The following is a 22,580-nucleotide window of genomic DNA, read 5'->3' as shown; positions in this document are numbered from 1 at the left end:
TCGTAAAAAAAATAAATAAAAGACTAAGCAAAAACAATGCTTTATCATCATACCGCCAAACAAAAAGTGCAATAAAACGTGATATAAAAGAAGGATGTAAATAAAAATGGTACCGTTGAAAATGTCATCTTATCCCACAAAAAACAAGCTACCATACAGTTCCATCAACAGAAAAATAAAAGTTATAGCTCTCAGAATAAATCAATGCAAAATAAATTATTTTTTCTGTAGAATAGTTTTCATTGTGTAAAAGCGTCAAAACATAAAAAATGATATAAATGAGGTATCGCTGTAATCGTACTGACCCGAAGAATAAAGTTGCCTTACCAATTTTACCACATGCGGAACAGAATAAAAAAATAAACAAAAAGCAATTACTGAATTGCTGCCTTTTGTTCATTCTGTCTCCTGAAATTCAGAATTTAAAGCGATCAAAAAATGTCACGTGCGCGAAAATGGTACCAATAAAAACGTCAGCTCGTACCACAAAAAACATGACCTCACATGACTCTGTCGACCGAAATATGAAAAAATTATAGCTCTAAAAATATGGTGATGCAAAAACTAGTTTTCGCAATAAAATGAGTCTTTTAGTGTGAGACAGCAGCCCGATGTAAATCTGGTATCGCTGTAATCGCAACGACCCAATAAATAAAGTCGCCTAATCACTTATACTGCACGAGGAATGGCGTAAAAAATAAATAAAACCAATTCTTCACATGCTGTTGGTTTTTCGTTCTGCCTCCCAAAAATTGCAGTAAGGCAAGGTGCACATTCATCCTGCACTCTGTGCAGAGCGCTTTTACCAGGGTTTCCATGTAAATCTCTGAAATACGTGATTCAGATAGAACCCAGCGGAAAATTTCCAATAATGAGGCAAATGGAGTCACTGTGGTTACTATATGACCTGTGATCAGCTGTGTTTGTCTTTTTAGGATTGCACAGTTTTGTGCACCGCTGAACAGAGGCCAGTTGGAGTCCAGAGTAAATCTGCTGCCTCACTATAGTGAACGGATCCCTCAGGGGTTTCATCTGCCACGTCACTCAGAAATTTAGATGGAAACCCCAAAGTTAGTGGTCAGCGAAGATCGCCAATTAAATGTGATCCGAAATGTTATGTAAAATGTTTCCAATAAAAACTTCAACTCCATCCACAAAAAAAGCAAGTATCCACTCTGGTCTGTCATCTGTTAATGGAAATATAGGGTGCTTCCACGTTACTTTCTGTGTACACAAAGGCTCTGGCGAAGCAAAATGATTCCTCACCCGCCTCATCCACCTAAAGAAATTCAGCAAATTCTCCACTCCCAAATCCAAATGCCCCCTCAATTCTGTAACATTTAGTGTCCACATGTTTGGCATTTCTGTAGTGAAGAGAGCCCGCCTAATTTACAAGTGCGTGTCACGGCAGTTCTTGGAAGGGAAGGATTGCCATTTGACTTTTTGAATGTAAAATATGCTGGCATAATTAGCGGTTGCCATGTTGCGTTGGGACAGCTGCTGAGGTGCCTTAACAGTGGAAACCCCCCACAAGTGACACCATTTTGAAAAATAGACCCCTTAGGGAACTTACCTAGATGTGTATTGAGCACCTTGAACCCCCAGGTCCGTCATAGAAGTTTATAACGTTAAGCAGTGAAAATAAAAAAAAAATCACATTTTTCAAACATAAATCTTTTTTAGCTCCAAATGTAGCATTTTCACAAGAGAAATTGCTCCATAAAATTTATTGTGCAATTTCTCCTGAGTGCGCAAATACCCAATATGTGGAGGAAAACAACTGCTTGGGCGCATGGCAGGGCTTGGAAGGGAAGGAGTGTCGTTTGACTTTTTGAATGTATAAATCTTAAGTTTATAACGTTAAGTCGAGAAAATTTAAAAAATCACATATTTCTCACATAAATATTATTTAGCTAAACATTTTGCATTTTCATAAGGGTAACAAGAGAAATTGCTCCATAATACTTGTAATGCAAGTTGTCCTGAGTACACCGATACCCCGTATGCGGGGGAATACTACTGTTTGGGTGCATGGCAGTGCTTGGAAGGGAAGGAGCCCCATTTGACTTTTTGAATTTAAAATTTACTGGAATAATTAGCGAATGCCATGTCGCATTTGGAGAGCCCCTGATGTGCCTAAACAGTGGAAACCCCCTTCAAGTGACCCATTTTGGAAATTATAACCCTTTGGGAATTTATATACAGAAGTAGTGACGATTTTGACTCCATGCGTGGTTTCCAGAAACAGGCAGAACTTACTGAGTTAAAATTACAATCTGCCATTGTAGTGATCAGTACATTATGCCCAGCTCATGCTTCTTGGGACAGAAGCGTTATTAATTGGACTATGGCGGACAGGTAGTATACGGTTTATTATTTTCCTTTTTTTCAGGCGCTTTTTTTAATCCACTAGTAGGAATGGGTTAATAAAACACGCACACATTAGGAAAAAAGTATTTCAGTATTCTTCATTTACCATACTTACCATACTTCAGCGCCTGCAGAAAACTTAAAATAATAAACCGTATACTACCTGTCTGCCGTAGTCCAATTAATAACGAGTGTCCCACGATGATCTTCCCTATAGAACAGTGACATTGGATGATGTCACTGCTCTATAGGACCCTCAGTGACACACTGACAGGAGACAATGGCTCCTGCAGTGCATCACTGAGAGGTTACCTTAGGACAAAGTCTCACTTTCTGGCAATTGCTGCATGGGAAAATTTCTCACACAGCAATTCCAAAAGTGAGACTACGGACTCTTTTTTTACAGTGGTGGAGGAATACAGTGCGGAAGGATACCTTCCTCCCATCATTGTGTTCCTGGAGCCCCTGGAGAGCGGTCGCATCAGCTGATGCTGCCGTTTTCCACGGGAGATCGTCGTGGGACACTCGTAGATTTCTGCGGAGAGGGAGTATATTGGTTGTTTGTTATTTTAATATTTTTTACAGGTCACAATGGCTTCGGGGATCAAAATGACAAGTAATGGTGAGTATGTACTCGTTGTTATATGTACTGTATGTCTGTCTGTATGTATTGTATGTAATGTATGAATGTAATGTATGTAGTATGTATGTTGTATGTATGGTTTTTTTACATTCAACACATTAGCCGGATGATGGGACTACTACTGTCCCATCATTGGCTAATGTGTCAATCACTGTCACTGTTGCAGGCATCATCCGATGGGACTTGTAGTCCCATTGGACTATGCCCACACAGAGCCCCGGCAGGCCGCCCAGAGCCCTCGCAAGCCTGCACAGAGCCCCGGCAAGCCCGCACAGAGCCCCGGCAAGCCTTCACAGAGCCCCGGCAGGCCACACAGAGCCCCAGCAGGCCACACAGAGCCCCGGCAGGCCCGCACAGACCCCGCACACATAGACACGCACAGTGTCCGCCCACGCATCGCCCACACTCTTCCCCCCTCCGGAACAGGATGTGGAAGGACAGAAAGGGCTTATTTACATTCCGATATTTGTGTCCCATTGACTTGCATTGGTATCGGGTATCGGTATCGGCGATAGCCGATATTTTTTTGGATATCGGCCGATCCAATCCGATAACGATACTTCTTGATATCGGAAGGTATCGCTCAACACTACCTTTAACATGTTTGCCTATAATTTTCTTTCTAGTCTCCTGATAAAACTCTTTCCTTTGCTTCCTCTGGTCCATGTTGAGTGTGATACACCCCATGTCACCAAACAGCACAGTAAGTATCTGTAGCCCTATATACAGGCCCACTCACTGATTACAAGATTGTAGACACCTGTGATGCTAGTTGGGTGGACACACCTTGATTTAACATGCCCCTTTTTCACATTATTTTCAGGAGCACCATCATTTCTGTCCAGGCCTATTTCATGAGTTTTACTTTTTTAAATATTCTGTGGAAGCATGGTTGAAAAGGAATGTCTGACTTTCATTTGTTCATTTTCATAGATTTTTTATTTATTATTACTTTTGTCAGATTCAAGTTATTTCGTTATTTCTATGACCATGGTGGGTTTTTCTGTCATTAAATGAGGGGTACCAACAATTTTGACCACGTGTGTAGGGTAGAAGAAATGGAAAAAGTGGGGTATTTGCTCTTGAAGTGGTGTTTTAGGTAACTATGTGCTATTTTTTGCAGAGATGAGTGCACTGCTGGCTGAAAGAAGTGATGGTGGTCTTCGCTGCATGAAAAGGAAAAACAAAGATGAAGGACTTAAGCTAGAGACATCACTAGTGAGTCAGTGTGTTACCTGTACACTGATACTATATACTGTATACTATGTATATAGTCCTGTGTATAATCTTAATGGTGATTCCTGCATTACCTGTACACTGTATGCAGAGCTCCTGTGTATAATGTCACTGGTAATCCCTGTATTACCTGTACACTACACACTATATACAGAGCTCTTCTGTATAATTTCACTGGTGATCACTGTATTACCTGTACACTGACAGTAAATACAGAGCTTTTGTGTATAATGGCACTTAGTATTTTGTAACATTATTTTTTCCTTGTATGTGGTGTTAATGGTCATTTTAAAAAAATGTATGTGAATCATTCCCTTAAATAAAAATGCATAAAAATATACCTAAAAAGAGTATTGGATAGTTTAGGAAATATTTAATAGGTTAGGGTAGAATATGGTGCTTCCAAAATAGTCTACCTTGTCGTGGTGGTGGCATAAAAATTATTTTAGCCAGAACAAAAGCTGCTGGTTATGTATGTGATATGGTGTTTGATGGGAACTGTTAATATCTGATTGGTGAGGAAGTGGTTGAGAAGTTGAGTTTTTCCAAGAGTGAGCGGTGGGACTGTGGAAGGTTCGAAGTGAGGAGGCAGATCTGCGGTAGAGCGGTAGAGCCTGGGGAGAGTCTAAAGGGGACCTGAAAATTTTTGCCAGTATGGGGCCCCGGAATTCCTAGTAGCAGCCCTGCATACCCTACATCAATATTCTGTACCAAGATATACAGTAAGTACCTTTCCTAGGTTCTGGTGCTTTCTCATCTTTCTTCATGTGTTCTGCTGGCTCTATGTGTATTTTCAGTGAAGGTTCTACAAAAGATAGTATTAATACTGTCATGAAATCAGACCAGATAGGCAGAGACTACAACAAATGTTGCTGTGGTGCATATTGTGTGATAAATATAGCAAATGGCACATCAGGCATTTTACTTTACCCCTCCTCTTAGTGAACAAGCTCTAGATCAATATTTTGCCACAATATTTAGTTACTTTTTATGGTTTCTCCTGGCTTCTCCTCTTTCTTCTTGGGTTCTCCTGGTTCTTCATGCTTCTTCACTGGAGGCTCTGGAAATTAGAAATGTATTAATACTTTTCTAAACGTAGACAGGATAAAACTACAGCAAACAAGTAGAAACTACCCTAAATATATTTTGATGGTGCAGATTGTGTGATAAATGTAAACAATATCTGGTACATTATGTCTAAGGTTAGATAGAATTAAACTATAGTAGACAGGTGTAAATTACACCAAATATATGTTTGTGGTGCGCTATGTGTGATAAATATGGCAAATATGGCTAGACATGTTAGATAATCAACCTTTCACAATCTTTTAGCTTGAATGTTCTATACCAATATTGTGTGGCAAACTTGAAAACATAGGTACCTTTCTTAGGTTCTGTTGGTTCCTCCTGTTTCTTCTTGAGTTTTGAAGGCTCTTCATGCTTTTTCACTGGAGGCTCTGAAAAGGTATCGGAAATTATTAGCATGGAATAAACTACAGCTGTGTTGCAGTTTGTTAAATTCTGCACATGTGACTCAATGTGATAGATACGTGTCTTTACATTATCTTTTAACTAGTATATGCTACATCAATATTTTGTGACAATACTTTGGTACCTTTCTTGGGTTCTGCTGGCTTTTCCTCTTCCTTTTGGGGTTCTACAGGTTTTTCATGCTTTTTCACTGGAGGCTCTGCAAAAAATATCAGTGATCTATTAATATTGTCATAAAGTTAGAGAGATTTAAACGACAGCAGACAGGTAAAAACTGCACCAAATGTGTTTTGGTGGTGCACTTTGTGTGATAATTGTGGCACATGTGCCTAGACATGTTAGACTATCTACCTTATGCCATTTCTTGGCCTGCATCAATCAATACAGCAGAGCTGAGGAAGCTAACTCCGCCCACACCAGGTTCGCTGTACACAGTGTCTATAGACAGTGAGTGTTTACCACGAATCAGGAGACACTCTCTGCTGTGTCTGAACAATGATAAGCTAATAAAACGATCACTACAAATAAACAATAGTATGGAGTGTGATAAGATAGGCATTGCATTTTAACCTCTGCAGTATGCTGTTTTTAGATTACATAGAAAAAACCTGCTGACAGATTTCCACAAAGTAGTGTATAAAGAATGATAAATTTGATATTTGTGGCTTGACATGCTAGACCCTATTCCTTACACCACCTAGCACACTCTTCATGAATATTTTGCTCTGATACATAGGTACCTTTCTTGGGTCTTGCAGGCTCTTCCTCTTTCTTGGATTCTGCTGGTTCTTTATGCTTTTTCACAACTACAGGCTCTGCAAATGTATTGAAGATTAACTAACACTGTCCTATGGTTAGTCAGGGTAAAGCTAAAGGATAAGCTGCATCAATTGTATTCATGCAATGCACACTGTATGATAACTTTGATACTTGTTTGCTTGATATACCAAACATTTCTCCCTATAGCACTTATCTAGCATACTCTGCATCAATATTCTGTGCCAAGATTTACGGTAGGTACCTTCACTAGGTTCTGTTGGCTTCTCATCTTTCTTAGTGTGTTCTGCTGGCTCTATTTGTTTTTTCAATGATGGCTTTTGTGCCAATACATTGATACCTTTTTTGATTTCTGCTGGCTTCTCTTCTTTCTTCTTGGGTTCTACTGGTTCTTCATGCTTCTTCACTGGAGGCTCTGCAAAGTTATTACAATGGTATTATTACTGTTCTAAGCGTAGACAGGTAAAAACTACAGAAAACAGGTAGAACTACCCTAAATACATTTTGGTGGTGAACTTTGTGTGATAAATGTGGTACATGTGGCTATTAGTGTTGAGCGATACCGTCCGATACTTGAAAGTATCGGTATCGGATAGTATCGGCCGATACCCGAAAAGTATCAGATATCGCCGATACCGATATCCGATACCAATACAAGTCAATGGGACATCAAGTATCAGAAGGTATCCTGATGGATCCCAGGGTCTGAAGGAGAGGAAACTCTCCTTCAGGCCCTGGGATCCATAATGAGGTGTAAAATAAAGAATTAAAATAAAAAATATTGTTATATTCACCTCTCTGGCGGCCCCTGGAACATCACCGCGAGGAACCGGCGTCCGGCAGGCTTCTTTGTTCAAAATGAGCGCCTTTAGGACCTGTGGAATGACGTCGCGGCTTCTGATTGGTCGCGTGCCGCCCATGTGACCGCCACGCGACCAATCAGAAGCCACGACGTCATTCTACAGGTCCTAAAGGCGCTTATTCTATGAATTTATCTGAGGAATGACGTCGCGGCTTCTGATTGGTCGCGTGGCGGTCACATGGGCGGCACGCGACCAATCATAAGCCGCGACGTCATTCCGCAGGTCCTAAAGGCGCTCATTTTGAACAAAGAAGCCTGCCGGACGCCTGTGACTCGCGGTGATGTTCCAGGGGCTGCCGGAGAGGTGAATATAACAATATTTTTTATATTAATTCTTTATTTTACACCTCCGATACCGATACCCGATACCACAAAAATATCGGATCTCGGTATCGGAATTCCGATACCGCAAGTATCGGCCGATACCCGATACTTGCGGTATCGGAATGCTCAACACTAGTGGCTATACATGTTGGACAATATCTGGTACTTTATGCCATCTCCTGCCTTGCATACCTTACACCAATATTTTGTGGTAAGACCGAAATACCTTTTTTAGTTTCTCTTGGCTGCTCCTGTTTCTTCGTGGGTTCCTTTGGCTCTTCATGTTTTTTCTCTGGAGATTCTGCAAAGGTATTGGAGATTTATTAATATTGTCCTAAGGTTAGATAGGATTTAACAATACCAGACATATATGTTGGTGGTAAACTATATGTGATAAATATGGTAAATATGGCTAGGCAGGTTAGATACCTTTCACTATTCCTTACCTTGAAAAATATATACAAATATTTTATGGCAAACTAAAATATTTAGGTACCTTTCTTAGGTTCTGATGGTTTCTCTTGTTTCTTCTTGGGTTCTGAAGGCTCTTCATGCTTTTTCACTGGAGGCTCTGAAAAAGCATATGAAATTAATTAATGCTGTTTAAAAGTTAGACCGAGATAAACTACTGCTGAGAGGTAGATGCTGCAACAAATTTTTCACAGTGTTGTAGATTGTGAGATAAACTTAGCACTTGACTAAATGTGATAGACATGTTTCTTTACATTATCTTTTAAATAGTATACGCTACATCAATATTTTGTGACAATGCTTTGGTACCTTTTTTGGGTTCTGTTGGCTTTTCCTCTTTCTTTTTGGGTTCTACTGATTCTTCATGCTTTTTCACTGCAGATTCTTTAAAGATATTTAAGATTTATGAACTTTGTTTTAAAGTTAGACAGGAACAACCCCTTAACAACTGCCAATATGCCTTTTAACTGTGGCAGTTAAGGGTACTTATTCCTCAGCCCCGCTTTTTAATGGCACTGAGAAACAAGTGTATAGCTCCTCCCAGAGTCGCAAAATCTCTGGGGTCTAAGCTACCGTGGGTAGAGAACATGATTTGGGTTGGTTTTTAGCGTCCCCAGTCTTGCGATTGCCGCTATTCACTGAAAAAAGTCAGATTTTCAATTCATTTCTTTCTCCTCTGATAAGATCTAGCACATTAAAGGAGAGAGAAATTGAGTCCCCAGAGCCCCCTCTGGTACCTCTGCCATCCCCGGACTCTCCGACTCAATCCCTGACCCTCCGCATCATTCCTGGGAGAAAATGGCTGGCGCATGCTCAGAGATCTACCAGCTGGTACCCAGCAGCAATAGAAGATTTTTTCTATTGGTTCATTTTGATCACTGTGATAGACCCTATTTTGTTGTAAAAATGAGACATTTAACCCTTATAACATTCTAACAAAAAAATATGATTCTAAATTTTTCCTGATGTTAAGTTGACATGTGGAAAATGTTATTTATTAACTATTTCATGTGACACGACTCTGATTTATGGGTGCAAAAATTAAAAGTTTGAAAATAGCTAAATTTTCAATTTTTTTTAACCAAATTTAGATTTTTTCATAAGTAAACGCAAGTCATATTGAATACATTTTACCACTTGCATAAAGCACAGTATGTCATGAAAAAAAACAGTCTTAGAATCAGTGGAATCCGTTGAAGCATTCCAGAGCTATCACTTCATAAAGTGACAGTGGTCAGAATTGTAAAAATTGGCTTGGTCATTAAGGTCAAAATTGGCTCAGTCTCTAAGGGTTAAGGTTGGCGGAACGCACGAAATATATACAGTACAGACCAAAAGTTTGGACACACCTTCTCATATAAAGATTTTTCTGTATTTTCATGCCTATAAAAATTGTACATTCACACTGAAGGCATCAAAACTATGAATTAACACATGTGAAATGATATACCTAACAAGAAAAGTGTGAAAAAGCTGAAAATATGTCTTATATGCTAGGTTCTTCAAAGTAGCCACCTTTTGCTTTGATGACAGCTTTGCACACTCTTGGCATTCTCTTGATGAGCTTAAAGAGGTAGTCACCGGGAATGGTTTTCACTTCACAGATGTGTCCTGTCAGGTTTAATAGGTGGGATTTCTTGCCTTATAAATGGGGTTGGGACCATCAGTCGTGTTGTGCAGAAGTCTGGTGGATACACAGCTGATAGTCCTACTGAATAGACTGTTAGAATTTGTATTATGGCAAGAAAAAAGCAGTAAAGAAAGATGAGTGGCCATCAATACTTTAGGAAATAAAGGTCAGTCAGTCCAAAAAATTGGGAAAACTTTGAAAGTGTCCCCAAGTGCAGTAGCAAAAACCATCAAGCGCTACAAAGAAACTGGCTCACATGAGGATCGCCCCAGGAAAGGAAGACCAAGAGTCACCTCGGCTTCTGAGGATAAGCTTAACCGAGTCACCAGCCTCAGAAATCGCAGGTTAGCAGTATCTCAGATTAGAGACCAGGTCAATGCCACACAGAGTTCTAGCAGCAGACACATCTCTACAACAGCTGTTAAGAGGAGACATTGTGCAGCAGACCTTCATGGTAAAATAGCTGCTAGGAAATCACTGCTAAGGACAGGCAACAAGCAAAAGAGACTTGTTTGAGCTAAAGAACACAAGGAATGGACATTAGACCAGTGAAAATCTGTGCTTTAGCCTGATGAGTCCAAATTTGAGATCTTTTGTTTTAACTAGGGTTGAGCGACTTTTGTTTTTTTTAGGGTCGGGTCGGGTTTCACGAAACCCGACTTTCTCAAAAGTCGGGTCGAGTGAAATCGGCCGATCCTATTAAAAAGTCAGGGTCGCAGTGCAATGGGATACTAATGGTTCCCAGGGTCTGAAGGAGAGGAAACTCTCCTTCCGGCCCTGGGATCCATATTTATGTGTAAAATAAAGAATAAAATTGAAAAATAGAAATATACTCACCCTCGGACGCGCCCTGGTACTAACCAGCAGCCTTCCTTCCTAAGAATGAGTGCGTGAAGGACCTTTGATGACGTCGCGGCTTGTGATTGGTTGCGTGACCGCTCATGTGACCGCTCACGCGACCAATCACAAGCCGCGACGTCATCGAAGGTCCTTCACGCGCTCATTCTTAGGAATGGAAGCTGCCAGTTACAGCGGTTAGTACCAGGGCGCGTCCGAGTTTGAGTATATCCCTATTTTTATTTTTATTCTTTATTTTACACATAAATATGGATTCCGATACCGCAAATATCGGCCGATATCCGATACTTGCGGTATCGGAATGAAACGCGACTTTTGCGCGAAGATCGCTGACCTCATGGCCGACCCCACACAGGGATCGGGTTGGGTTTCATGAAACCCGACTTTGCCAAAGGTCGGCGACTTCTGAAAATGGCCGACCCGTTTCGCTCAACCCTAGTTTTAACCACTGTGTCTTTGTGTGATGCAGAAAAGGTGAACGGAATGGACTCTACAAGCTTGGTTTCCACCATGAAGCATGGAGGAGGAGGTGTGATGGTGTAGGGGTGCTTTGCTGGTTACACTGTTGGGGATTTATTCAAAATTGAAGGCATACTGAACCAGCATGGCTACCACAGCATCTTGCAACAGCATGCTATTCCATCCGGTTTGCATTTAGTTGGACCATCATTTATTTTTCAACAGGACAATGACCCCAAACACACCTCCAGGCTGTGTAAGGGCTATTTGACCAAGAAGGAGAGTGATGGGTGCTACACCAGATGATCTCGCCTCCACAGTCACCAGACCTCAACCCAATCGAGATGATTTGGGGTGACTCGGACCGCAGAGTGAAGGTAAAAGGGCCAACAAGTGCTAAGCATCTCTGGGAACTCCTTCAAGAAGACCATTCCCGGTGACTACCTCTTGAAGCTCATCAAGAGAACACCAAGAGTGTGCAAAGCAGTCATCAAAGCAAAAGGTGGTTACTTTGAAGAACCTAAAATATAAGACATAATTTCAGTTATTTAACACTTTTTTGTTAAGTACATAATTCCACATGTGTTAATTCATAGTTTTGATGCCTTCAGTGTGAATGTACAATTTTCATAGTCATGAAAATACAGAAAAATCTTTATATGAGAAGGTGTGTCCAAACTTTTGGTCTGTACTGTATATATATGAGAGAGTTGGTGCACTCGCAACTCGGGGTCCACCGTGCAGGAGAGAAACCTGCTGCTAGTAACAGGCGGTACTATATAAGCGAAATCTGTTACTTCACAGATTCACTGAGTCAGACGCTGGGACCGATGTCTCCGCTGAGCAGACTCCACTGCGGCTGGAGAAGAATGGGTGACCGCAGCAGAGATGGTTCAAGATTCCCCCTGTGCAGATGCGGGAACTCGACAACTAACAACCCGTCAGCAGGATTATGCTCAGCAACCTACAGACAGTGTCAGGTCAGCGCCATTATACTGAGTAAAATGATACCTTGGTAGATGAAATCTATCTTGTGACCCGTCAGCAGTCTTGAGTATGAATACCTAATCAGAGCACCACATGAAGACCCCCTCCACAGACTACCCTGAAGCATAGACATATCATTACTAAAAACTAAATCCTGAGAGTAAAGATTAAACAACAACCACTAGATGGATTCAATCAACTATAGTATCATTTTAATCACTACAATGGCACCAACCTGACACTGTCTGGAGGTTACTGTGCACAATCCTGCTGACGGATTTAAACTGAACCATACAAGCAGAAACTGTACCAAATTTATTTTGGTGGTGCACTTTCTATGATAATTATGGCACATGTGGCTACATGTGTTACTCTATCTACTTTATGGAATTTCTTGGCTTGCATACTCTAAAACAGATCACACAAGTACAAAGTATATAAAATTGGATTAGGTGGTGTGAAAAATGATATATCTGATATTTGTTGCTTGACAAGCTAGACATTCTGTCCTTATCCCACTTATTTGGTAACATACTTGGCATACAGTGGGGAAGAAAAAGATTTAGCCAGCCACCAACTGTGCAAGTTCTCCCACTTAAAAGATGAGAGAAGCCTGTAATTGACATCATAGGTAGACTATCAGAGTGACAATTAACAAAACAAATACGGAAAATCACCTTGCCATATTTGGCAAGATTTATTTTTCATATTATGGTGGAAAATTAGTATTTGGTCACCTTAAATACATGCAAGATTTCTGGCTCTCATAGACCTGTAACTTCTTTAAGAGGCACCTCTGTCCTCCACTCATTACCTGTAGTAATGGCACCTGTTTGAACTTATTTGTGTAAAAGACACCTGTCCACATCCTCAAACAGTCACACTCCAAACTCCACTATGGTGAAGAGATGTCGAAGGACACCAAAAACAAAATTGTAGCCCTGCATCAGGCTGGGAAGACTGAATCTGCAATAGGCAAGCAGCTTGGTGTGATGAAATCAATTGTGGGGGCAATAATATGAAAATGAAAAACATACAAGACCACTGATAATCTCCCTCGATCTAAGGCTCCACGCATGATCTCACCCCATGGGGTCAAACTGAAAACAAGAATGGTGAGTAAAAATTCCAGAACCGCATGGGGGGACTGTTGTGAATTCTGCTTTTGGGCTCCCTCCGGTGGTTGTAGGTGGTAATGCAGTTGTCTCAGGGCTGCAGTCATGGTCAGGTGTTTCTGCTGATTGCAATTCTGACTGGGGTATTTAGGTTTGCAGGATTCATTAGTCCTTGCCAGTTGACTATGTTTCTTGTGAAGTGTTGGATCTCTTTCTGGCTTCTCCTGCTTAGCTGCCAATTTAGCAAAGATAAGTGTCTGTTTCTTTTTCTGTGGCACACAAGCTGTGTGCTTATATTCTGCGCTATTCATTTGTTTTCTCTTGTCCAGCTTAGACTGTTTCAGTGTTTTCTCAGTCTTGTTGGATTCTCTGGAGTTGCAGATATACGCTCCACATCTTTAGTTAGATGGTGGAGTTTTTGTATTTTCTGCTGTGGACATTTTTGGAAGGATTTTAATACTGACCGCTTAGTATCCTGTCCTATCCTTTCCTATTTTAGCTAGAGTGGCCTCTTTTGCTAAATCCTGTTTCCTGCCTGCATGTGTCTTTTCCTCTACTACTCACAGTCAATATTTGTGGAGGGCTGCCTATCCTTTGGGGTTCTGCTCTGAGGCAAGGTAGAATTCCTATTTCCATCTATAGGGGTATTTAGTCCTCCGGCTGTGTCGAGGTGTCTAGGATTTGTTAGGCACACCCCACGGCTACTTCTAGTTGCGGTGTTAAGATCAGGATTTGCAGTCAGTATAGTTACCACCTACTCCAGTGAAAGTTTTCATGCTGCTCCAAGGTCACCTGATCATAACAGTACAACTGGCCAATAATGAGTTAAATGCATCTCAGAAGAAGGGAAGAAAGTTCTTGAGCCATTTTTTTTTCCTCAGTTTGCATTGTCTTCTCCTCCCTCTTAATCTCTGGGTGGCTGAGGAGCCTTGTGCTAGCATGAATGTTCAGGAATTAGCTTCTCGTGTATACCACCTTGCTGCTCAGGTACAGGGTATTTCGGATTATACTGTTCAGACTCCTGTTTTAGAACCGAAGATTCCTACTCCTGATTTATTTTTTGGTGACAGGTCCAAATTTTTGAGTTTTGAAAACAACTGTAAACTGTTTTTTGCTCTGAGACCTCGATCCTCTGGTGATTCCATTCAGCAGGTTAAAATCATCATCTCCCTGCTGCGTGGCGATCCACAGGATTGGGCATTTTCCCTGGAATCTGGGAATCTGGCTTTGCTTAATGTAGACTCCTTTTTTCAGGCTTTAGGATTATTATATGATGAACCTAATTCTGTGGATCAAGCTGAGAAGACCTTGTTGGCCCTGTCTCAAGGTCAAGAGGCGGCAGAATTGTATTCTCAGAAATTCAGAAAATGGTCTGTGTTGACTAAATGGAATAATGATGCTTTGGCGGCAATTTTCAGAAAGGGTCTTTCTGAATCCGTTAAAGATGTTATGGTGGGGTTTCCCACGCCTTCCGGTCTGAGTGATTCTATGTCTCTGGCCATTCAGATTGACCGGCGCTTGCGGGAGCGCAGGACTGTGCGCGCTGTGGCGTTATCCTCAGAGCAAATTCCTGAGCCAATGCAGTGTGATAGGATTCTGTCTAGAACGGAACGACAAGGTTTCAGACGTCAGAATAGGTTGTGTTATTATTGTGGCGACGCTTCTCATGTCATTTCTGTCTGCCCTAAACGGACAAAGAGGATCGCCAGTTCATTTACCATCAGTACTGTACAACCTAAATTTCTGTTATCTGTGTCCTTCATCTGCTCATTGTCATCATTTTCTGTCATGGCGTTTGTGGATTCAGGCGCCGCCTTGAACTTAATGGACTTTGAGTTTGCCAGGCATTGTGATTTTCCCTTGCAGCCTTTGCAGAACCCTATTCCTTTAAGGGGCATTGATGCTACACCCTTGGCTAAAAATAAGCCCCAGTTTTGGACACAGGTGACTATGCGCATGGCGCCAGCCCATCAGGAAGATTGTCGATTTCTGGTGTTGCATAATTTACATGATGCTATCGTGCTGGGTTTTCCGTGGTTGCAGGTACATAATCCTGTGTTGGATTGGAAGTCCATGTCTGTGACTAGTTGGGGTTGTCAGGGGGTTCATAACGATGTTCCTTTGATGTCAATCTCCTCTTCTTCCTCTTCTGAAATTCCAGAGCTTTTGTCTGATTTTCAGGATGTATTCGATGAGCCCAAGTCCAGTTTCCTTCCACCGCACAAGGACTGCGATTGTGCTATTGACTTGATTCCAGGCTGTAAGTTTCCTAAGGGTCGAATTTTCAACCTGTCTGTGCCTGAACATACCGCCATGCGGAGCTATATTAAGGAGTCTTTGGAGAAGGGGCATATTCGACCATCTTCTTCACCGTTGGGAGCGGGGTTCTTTTTTGTTGCTAAAAAAGATGGTTCCTTGAGACCCTGTATTGATTATCGCCTCTCAAATAAAATCACGGTCAAGTTTCAATACCCTTCACCTTTGCTTACCAATTTGTTTGCTAGGATTAAGGGAGCTAGTTGGTTTACGAAGATTGATCTTTGGGGGGCATATAATCTTGTTCGTATTAAGCAGGGTGATGAATGGAAAACTGCGTTTAAGACGCCCGAAGGCCATTTTGAATACCTTGTGATGCCATTCGGGCTCTCTAATGCTCCATCTGTTTTTCAGTCCTTCATGCATGATATTTTCCGGACTTATCTTGATAAATTCTTGATTGTATATTTGGACGATATTTTGATTTTTTCCCATGATTGGGAGTCTCATGTGCAACAGGTCAGGATGGTATTTCAGATCCTTCGTGACAATGCTTTGTTTGTGAAAGGGTCTAAGTGTCTCTTTGGGGTGCAGAAGGTTTCTTTCTTGGGCTTTATTTTTTCTCCCTCGTCCATAGAGATGGATCCGGTTAAGGTTCAGGCCATTCATGATTGGATTCAGCCCACATCCGTGAAGAGCCTTCAGAAATTTCTGGGTTTTGCAAATTTTTATCGCCGTTTCATTGCTAATTTTTCCAGCATGGTTAAACCCTTGACCGATTTGACGAAGAAAGGCGCTGATGTGGCGAATTGGTCCTCTGCGGCTGTCTCTGCCTTTCAGGAGCTTAAACGTTGATTTACTTCTGCTCCGGTGTTGCGCCAACCAGATGTTTCTCTTCCGTTTCAGGTTGAGATTGACGCTTCTGAGATTGGGGCAGGGGCCGTTTTGTCTCAGAGGGATCCTCTTGGTTTCTTAATGAAACCGTGTGCCTTCTTTTCCCGTAAGTTTTCGCCTGCTGAACGCAATTATGATGTCGGCAATCGGGAGTTGTTGGCTATGAAATGGGCGTTTGAGGAGTGGCGACACTGGCTTGAGGGAGCTAAGCACCGTATTGTGGTCTTGACCGATCATAAGAATTTGATTTACCTCGAGTCTGCCAAACGGCTGAATCCTAGACAGGCTCGATGATCCTTGTTTTTTTCCCGTTTTGATTTCGTGGTCTCGTACCTTCCAGGTTCTAAGAATATTAAGGCTGATGCCCTCTCTAGGAGTTTTTTGCCTGATTCTCCTGAGGTCTTAGAACTGGTCGGTATTCTGAAAGAAGGGGTGGTCCTTTCTGCTATTTCCCCTGATTTATGACGGGTTCTTCAGGAATTTCAGGCTGACAAACCTGACCGCTGTCCTGTGGGGAAACTGTTTGTTCCTGACAGATGGACTAGTAGAGTGATTTCTGAGGTTCACTGTTCCGTGTTGGCTGGTCATCCTGGCATTTTTGGTACCAGAGACTTGGTTGGTAGGTCCTTTTGGTGGCCTTCTTTGTCGCGTGATGTGCGTTCTTTTGTGCAGTCCTGTGGGACTTGTGCGCGGGCCAAGCCTTTGCTGCTCCCGTGCCAGTTGGTTGCTTTTGCCATTGCCGGTCCCTGAGAGGCCCTGGATGCATATTTCTATGGATTTTATTTCCGATCTTCCTGTTTCCCAGAAGATGTCTGTTATCTGGTTTGTTTGTGAGCGATTCTCTAAGATGGTTCTTTTGGTGCCTTTGCCTAAATTGCCTTCCTCTTCGGATTTGGTTCCGTTGTTTTTTCAGCATGTGGTCCGTTTGCATGGTATTCCGGAGAATATTGTGTCCGACAGAGGTTCCCAGTTTGTTTCTAGGTTTTGGCGGGTCTTTTGTGCTAGGCTGGGCATTGATTTGTCTTTTTCTTCTGCATTTCATCCTCAGACAAATGCCAAGACCCAGCAAACTAATCAGACTTTGGAGACTTATTTGAGATGCTTTGTGTCTGCTGATCAGGATAATTGGGTGGCTTTCTTGCCATTGGCCGAGTTTGCCCTTAATAATTGGGCTAGTTCGGCTACTTTGGTTTTGCCTTTCTTTTGTAATTTTGGTTTTCATCCTCGTTTTTCTTCTGGGCAGGTTGAGCCTTCTGACTGTCCTGGTGTGGATTCTGTGATTGACAGGTTGCAGCAGATTTGGGCTCATGTGGTGGACAATTTGGTGTTGTCCCAGGAGGAGGCTCAACGTTTTGCTAACCGTCGTCGGTGTGTTGGTTCCCGGCTTCGGGTTGGGGATCTGGTCTGGTTGTCTTCCCGTCATGTTCCTATGAAGGTTTCTTCTATTAAGTTTAAGCCTCGGTTTATTGGTCCTTATAGGATTTCTGAGATTATTAATCCGGTGTCTTTTCGACTGGCGCTTCCGGCCTCTTTTGCTATCCATAATGTCTTCCATAGATCTTTATTGCAGAAATATGTGGAGCCCGTTGTTCCCTCTGTTGATCCTCCGACCCCTGTGTTGGTTGATGGGGAGTTGGAATATGTTGTTGAGAAGATTTTGGATTCCCGTTTTTTGAGGCGGAAGCTTCAGTACCTTGTCAAATGGAAGGGTTATGGCCAGGAGGATAATTCTTGGGTTTTTGCCTCTGATGTCCATGCCGCTGATTTGGTTCGTACCTTTCATCTGGCTCGTCCTGATCAGCCTGGGGGCTCTGGTGGGGATTCGGTGACCCCTCCTCAAGGGGGGGTACTGTTGTGAATTCTGCTTTTGGGCTCCCTCCGGTGGTTGTAGGTGGTAATTCAGTTGTCTCAGGGCTGCAGTCATGGTCAGGTGTTTCTGCTGATTGCAATTCTGACTGGGGTATTTAGGTTTGCAGAATTCATTAGTCGTTGCCAGTTGACTATGTTTCTTGTGAAGTGTTGGATCTTTTTCTGGCTTCTCCTGCTTAGCTGCCAATTCAGCAAAGATAAGTGTCTGTTTCTTTTTCTGTGGCACACAAGCTGTGTGCTTATATTCTGTGCTATTCATTTGTTTTCTCTTGTCCAGCTTAGACTGTTTCAGTGTTTTCTCAGTCTTGTTGGATTCTCTGGAGTTGCAGATATACGCTCCACATCTTTAGTTATATGGTGGAGTTTTTGTATTTTCTGCTGTGGACATTTTTGGAAGGATTTTAATACTGACCGCTTAGTATCCTGTCCTATCCTTTCCTATTTTAGCTAGAGTGGCCTCTTTTGCTAAATCCTGTTTCCTGCCTGCGTGTGTCTTTTCCTCTACTACTCACAGTCAATATTTGTGGGGGGCTGCTTATCCTTTGGGGTTCTGCTCTGAGGCAAGGTAGAATTCGTATTTCCATCTATAGGGGTATTTAGTCCTCCGGCTGTGTCAAGGTGTCTAGGATTTGTTAGGCACACCCCACGGCTACTTCTAGTTGCGGTGTTAAGATCAGGATTTGCGGTCAGTATAGTTACCACCTACTCCAGTGAAAGTTTTCATGCTGCTCCAAGGTCACCTGATCATAACAGGGGACCTAGTGAATGACCTGCATAGAGCTGGGACCACCGTAACAAAGGCTACCATCAGTAACACACTATGCCGCCAGGGATACAGATCCTGCAGTGCCAGACGTGTCCTTATGCTTAAGCCAGTACATGTCCGGGCCTGTCTGAAGTTAGCTAGAGAGCATTTTTATTATCCAGAAGAGTATTGGGAGAATGTCATATGATATAATGAAACCAAAGTAGAAGTGTTTGGTAGAAACAAAACTTGTCGTTTTTGGAGGAGACAGAATGGTGAGTTGCATCCGAAGAAGACCATACCTACTGTGAAGCATGGGTGTGGCAACATCATGCGTTGGGGCTGTTTTCTGCAAAAGGACCAGGACGACTGATTCATGTACATGAAAGAATGAATGGGACCATGTATCGTGAGATTTTGATTGCAAACCTCCTTCCATCAGCAAGGGCATTGAATATGAAACGTGGATGGGTCTTTCAGCATGATAATGAATAGTGGTGAGCGAATATACTCGTTACTCGAGATTTCTCGAACATGCTCGGGGGTCCTCCGAGTATTTTTTTAGTGCTCGGAGTTTTAGTTCTTAGCGCTGCAGCTGAATGATTTACATCTGTTAGCCAGCATAAGTACATGTGGGGGTTGCCTGGTTGCTAGGGAATCCCCACATGTACTTAAGCTGGCGAACAAATGTAAATCATTCAGCTACGGCGCTAAAAACTAAAACACCGAGCACTAAAAAATACTCGGAGGACCCCTGAGCATGCTCGAGAAATCTCGAGTAACGAGTATATTCGCTCATCACTAATAATGAACCTTGTGAAGACATACTCAAAACGTTTGACCTCTGTTATTGCCAACAAAGGATATATAACAAAATATTGAGATGAACTTTTGTTAATGACCAAATACTTATTTTCCACCATAATTTGAAAAATTAATCTTGCCAAATCAGACAAGGTGATTTTCTGCATTTGTTTTCTCAATTTTGACTCTCATAATTGTGGTCTACCTATGATGTCAATTACAGGCCTCTCATCTTTTTAAGTGGGAGAACTTGCACAATTGGTAGCTAACTAAATACTTTTTTTCCCCACTGTAAATATTTGCCCTAATACTTAAGTACCTTTCTTGGTTTCTGCACGCTCATCCTCCTTCTTTTTGGATTTTGCTGGTTCTTCATGTTTTTTTACTAGAGGCTCTGAAAAAGTATTGGAGATTAACTAACACTGGACTAAACTTAGTCAGGATAAAATCAGAGGATAAACTGCATCAAATTTATTTAGGTGTACATTGTATGAAAACTTTGGTATTTGTAGCTTGATACACTAGACATTCTTCCTTACATCCATTAGCTAACACACCCTACATCAATATTATGTACTAAGATGTACAGTAGGCACCTTTCCAAGGTTCTGTTGGCTTCTCTTTTTTCTTCTTGGGTTCTGCTGTCTCTTCATGTTTTTTCAATAGCGGCTCTGCTAAAGATTTGGGAGATTAAATTCTATTATAAAAGTAGATGAGACAGGCAGAAACTACAACAAATTTTACTGTGGTACAGATTCTGTAATAAATTTAGCACATGTTGCTGGACATTTTCAGCACTTTTCTTTACACTCTCTCTTAGCGAACATGCTCTACATCAATATTTTGTGCCAAAGCTTTGGTACCTTTCTTGAGTTCTAGTGGTTCTTCATGCTTTTTCACTGGAAGCTCTGTAAATGTATTAGAGATGTATTAATAATGTTATAAATGTGCATTTGTCATTGGACAGGGTTTTTGGAAGGCCGTATCTTTTGGTATGTGGTTTTTTGAATTTTTTTATGTTAGCTGTTTTTGATATTAGTGTTAGGACTCGCACGTATGGGGACCCTTGACGTTGGTTGCAAGCTTATAAATTTTGGCCAAAATATTAACCAATACCTAATTTAATGTATTTATCATATAAATTACTTTTTGGACTTTTTCTCATATCATTTTTTGCAGGATGCAGCTAGGTTTCTTTTTGTTGGCTTGGTCTATTAGGGCATCTGCCCCTGTGTGTTGCATATCATAGTGCTGGGCAGCCCGCGTGATAATACAAGGGTGTCATTAATAGGCTGCAAGCCAGACACATTGCATCTCACTTACTTTTGGGAAGGTTGTATCTTGAGGTATGTGAAACTTAGGGTGAATCAGCAAATTTATATTTTTGTAGTGTACTTTGTGTGATAATTGTGGCACATGTAGCTTTACATGTTAGAAAATCTACCCTATGACATCTTTTGGCTTCCATACTCTAAACCAGTGTTCCCCAACTCCGGTCCTCAAGAGCCACCAACAGGTCATGTTTTCAGGATTTTTTTAGTATTGCACAGGTGATTGAATGCTTGCCTGTCCAGGTGATGCAATTATTACCTGTGCAATACTAAGGAAATCCCAAAAACATAACCTGTTGGTGGCTCTTGAGAACCGGAGTTGGGGAACACTGCTCTAAACCAATATTTTATGGTAATACTTAAGTACCTTTCTTAGTTTCTGTAGGCCTCTCTTCTTTCTTTTTGGGTTGCTTTGGCTCTACATGTTGTGTATCTGGAGAATCAGTAAAATTATTGGAAATATATTAATTCTGTGCTAAAGTTAGACAGGCTAAAACTATATAAGACAGATCAATACTACTCCAAATGTATTACAATGGTGCACATTATGTGATATATTTGGCACAAGTGGCTAGATTAGTTAGACAACTTTCCTTCCACTATTTCTTGGTTTGCATACTGTGAACCAATATTTTGCACCACTAATTAGATACCTTTCTTGGGTTCTGCTGGCTCCTCCTGTTTCTTTTTTGGTTCTGTAGGCTCTGCATGATTTATAATTTGAGGCTCTGCAAAGGCATTGGAGAATTATTAATACTGTCCAAAAGTTAGACAGGATTAATCTACAGTAGACAGGTATAAACTACACCGAGTATATTTTGGTAGTGAACTATGCGTGCTAAATATGGCAAATATGGCAAGACAGGTTAGATAATCTACCTCACACAACCTTGTGGCTTGCATAATTTATTCCAATATTTTATAGCAAATAGGAAAATTTAGGTACCTTTCTTAGGTTCTGCTGGTTGCTCCTGTTTCTTCTTGGGCTCTGAAGGCTCTTCATGTTTTTTCACTGGAGGCTCTGAAAAGGTATGTATTAATACTGGTTTAGGCTGTGTGCGCACAATTAATGTTTGGTGAGTTTTTGAGGCTCATATTTCAACTGCATTGAAAACCCAACGTGTTACAGTCAAACAGGAAAAATTGAGAGGATAGCGGCACAACTCTAATGAAAAAACTTTATTCAGGTATAGCAAGCCATATTAAAAACATTAAAAGCCTACGCGTTTCAGGTGCATGCTGCACCCTTAGTCACAGTCCTATGACCAAGGGTGCAGCATGCACCTGAAACGTGTAAGGCTTTTCATGTTTTTAATATGGCTTGCTATGCCTGAATAAAGTTTTTATCATTAGTGGTGTGCCATTATCCTCTCAATTTTTCCTGTTTGGCTGTGCTCACTAGCCTTGCGAGCACCCACCTGCCTTCTGATTTGGCTCTACCCATTTGGTGCTGCAGGT

The 22,580-nt window shown here is 41.5% G+C and overlaps 1 protein-coding gene across 25 annotated transcripts in view; it reads right to left on the bottom strand.

Moving 5' to 3' along the window:
• The window catches only part of LOC138637428 (titin homolog), a 1,151,517-nt gene that overhangs the window by 209,859 nt on the left and 919,078 nt on the right, over positions 1-22,580 (bottom strand). For 22 of the 25 annotated variants that reach the window (XM_069726100.1, XM_069726106.1, XM_069726124.1 and 19 more), the window contains 15 exons: positions 22,069-22,143; positions 21,776-21,850; positions 21,490-21,555; positions 20,655-20,699; positions 20,388-20,465; positions 20,111-20,185; positions 8,484-8,558; positions 8,200-8,274; positions 7,930-8,004; positions 6,858-6,932; positions 6,481-6,555; positions 5,865-5,939; positions 5,632-5,706; positions 5,235-5,309; positions 4,980-5,054 (listed from right to left, as the gene is read on the bottom strand). In XM_069726100.1, the coding sequence (XP_069582201.1) occupies positions 4,980-5,054; positions 5,235-5,309; positions 5,632-5,706; positions 5,865-5,939; positions 6,481-6,555; positions 6,858-6,932; positions 7,930-8,004; positions 8,200-8,274; positions 8,484-8,558; positions 20,111-20,185; positions 20,388-20,465; positions 20,655-20,699; positions 21,490-21,555; positions 21,776-21,850; positions 22,069-22,143 (1,089 nt within the window). The remainder of the gene's footprint in view (positions 1-4,979; positions 5,055-5,234; positions 5,310-5,631; positions 5,707-5,864; positions 5,940-6,480; positions 6,556-6,857; positions 6,933-7,929; positions 8,005-8,199; positions 8,275-8,483; positions 8,559-20,110; positions 20,186-20,387; positions 20,466-20,654; positions 20,700-21,489; positions 21,556-21,775; positions 21,851-22,068; positions 22,144-22,580) is intronic. The other 3 variants (XM_069726104.1, XM_069726119.1, XM_069726125.1) reach the window with 3 other exon arrangements.

The sequence above is a fragment of the Ranitomeya imitator genome, chromosome 5 (assembly GCF_032444005.1).
Source record: "Ranitomeya imitator isolate aRanImi1 chromosome 5, aRanImi1.pri, whole genome shotgun sequence".
Lineage (NCBI taxonomy): Eukaryota > Metazoa > Chordata > Amphibia > Anura > Dendrobatidae > Ranitomeya > Ranitomeya imitator.
The sequence above is the reverse complement of the archived record's forward strand: the minus strand, read 5'-3'. Positions and strand labels throughout refer to the sequence as shown.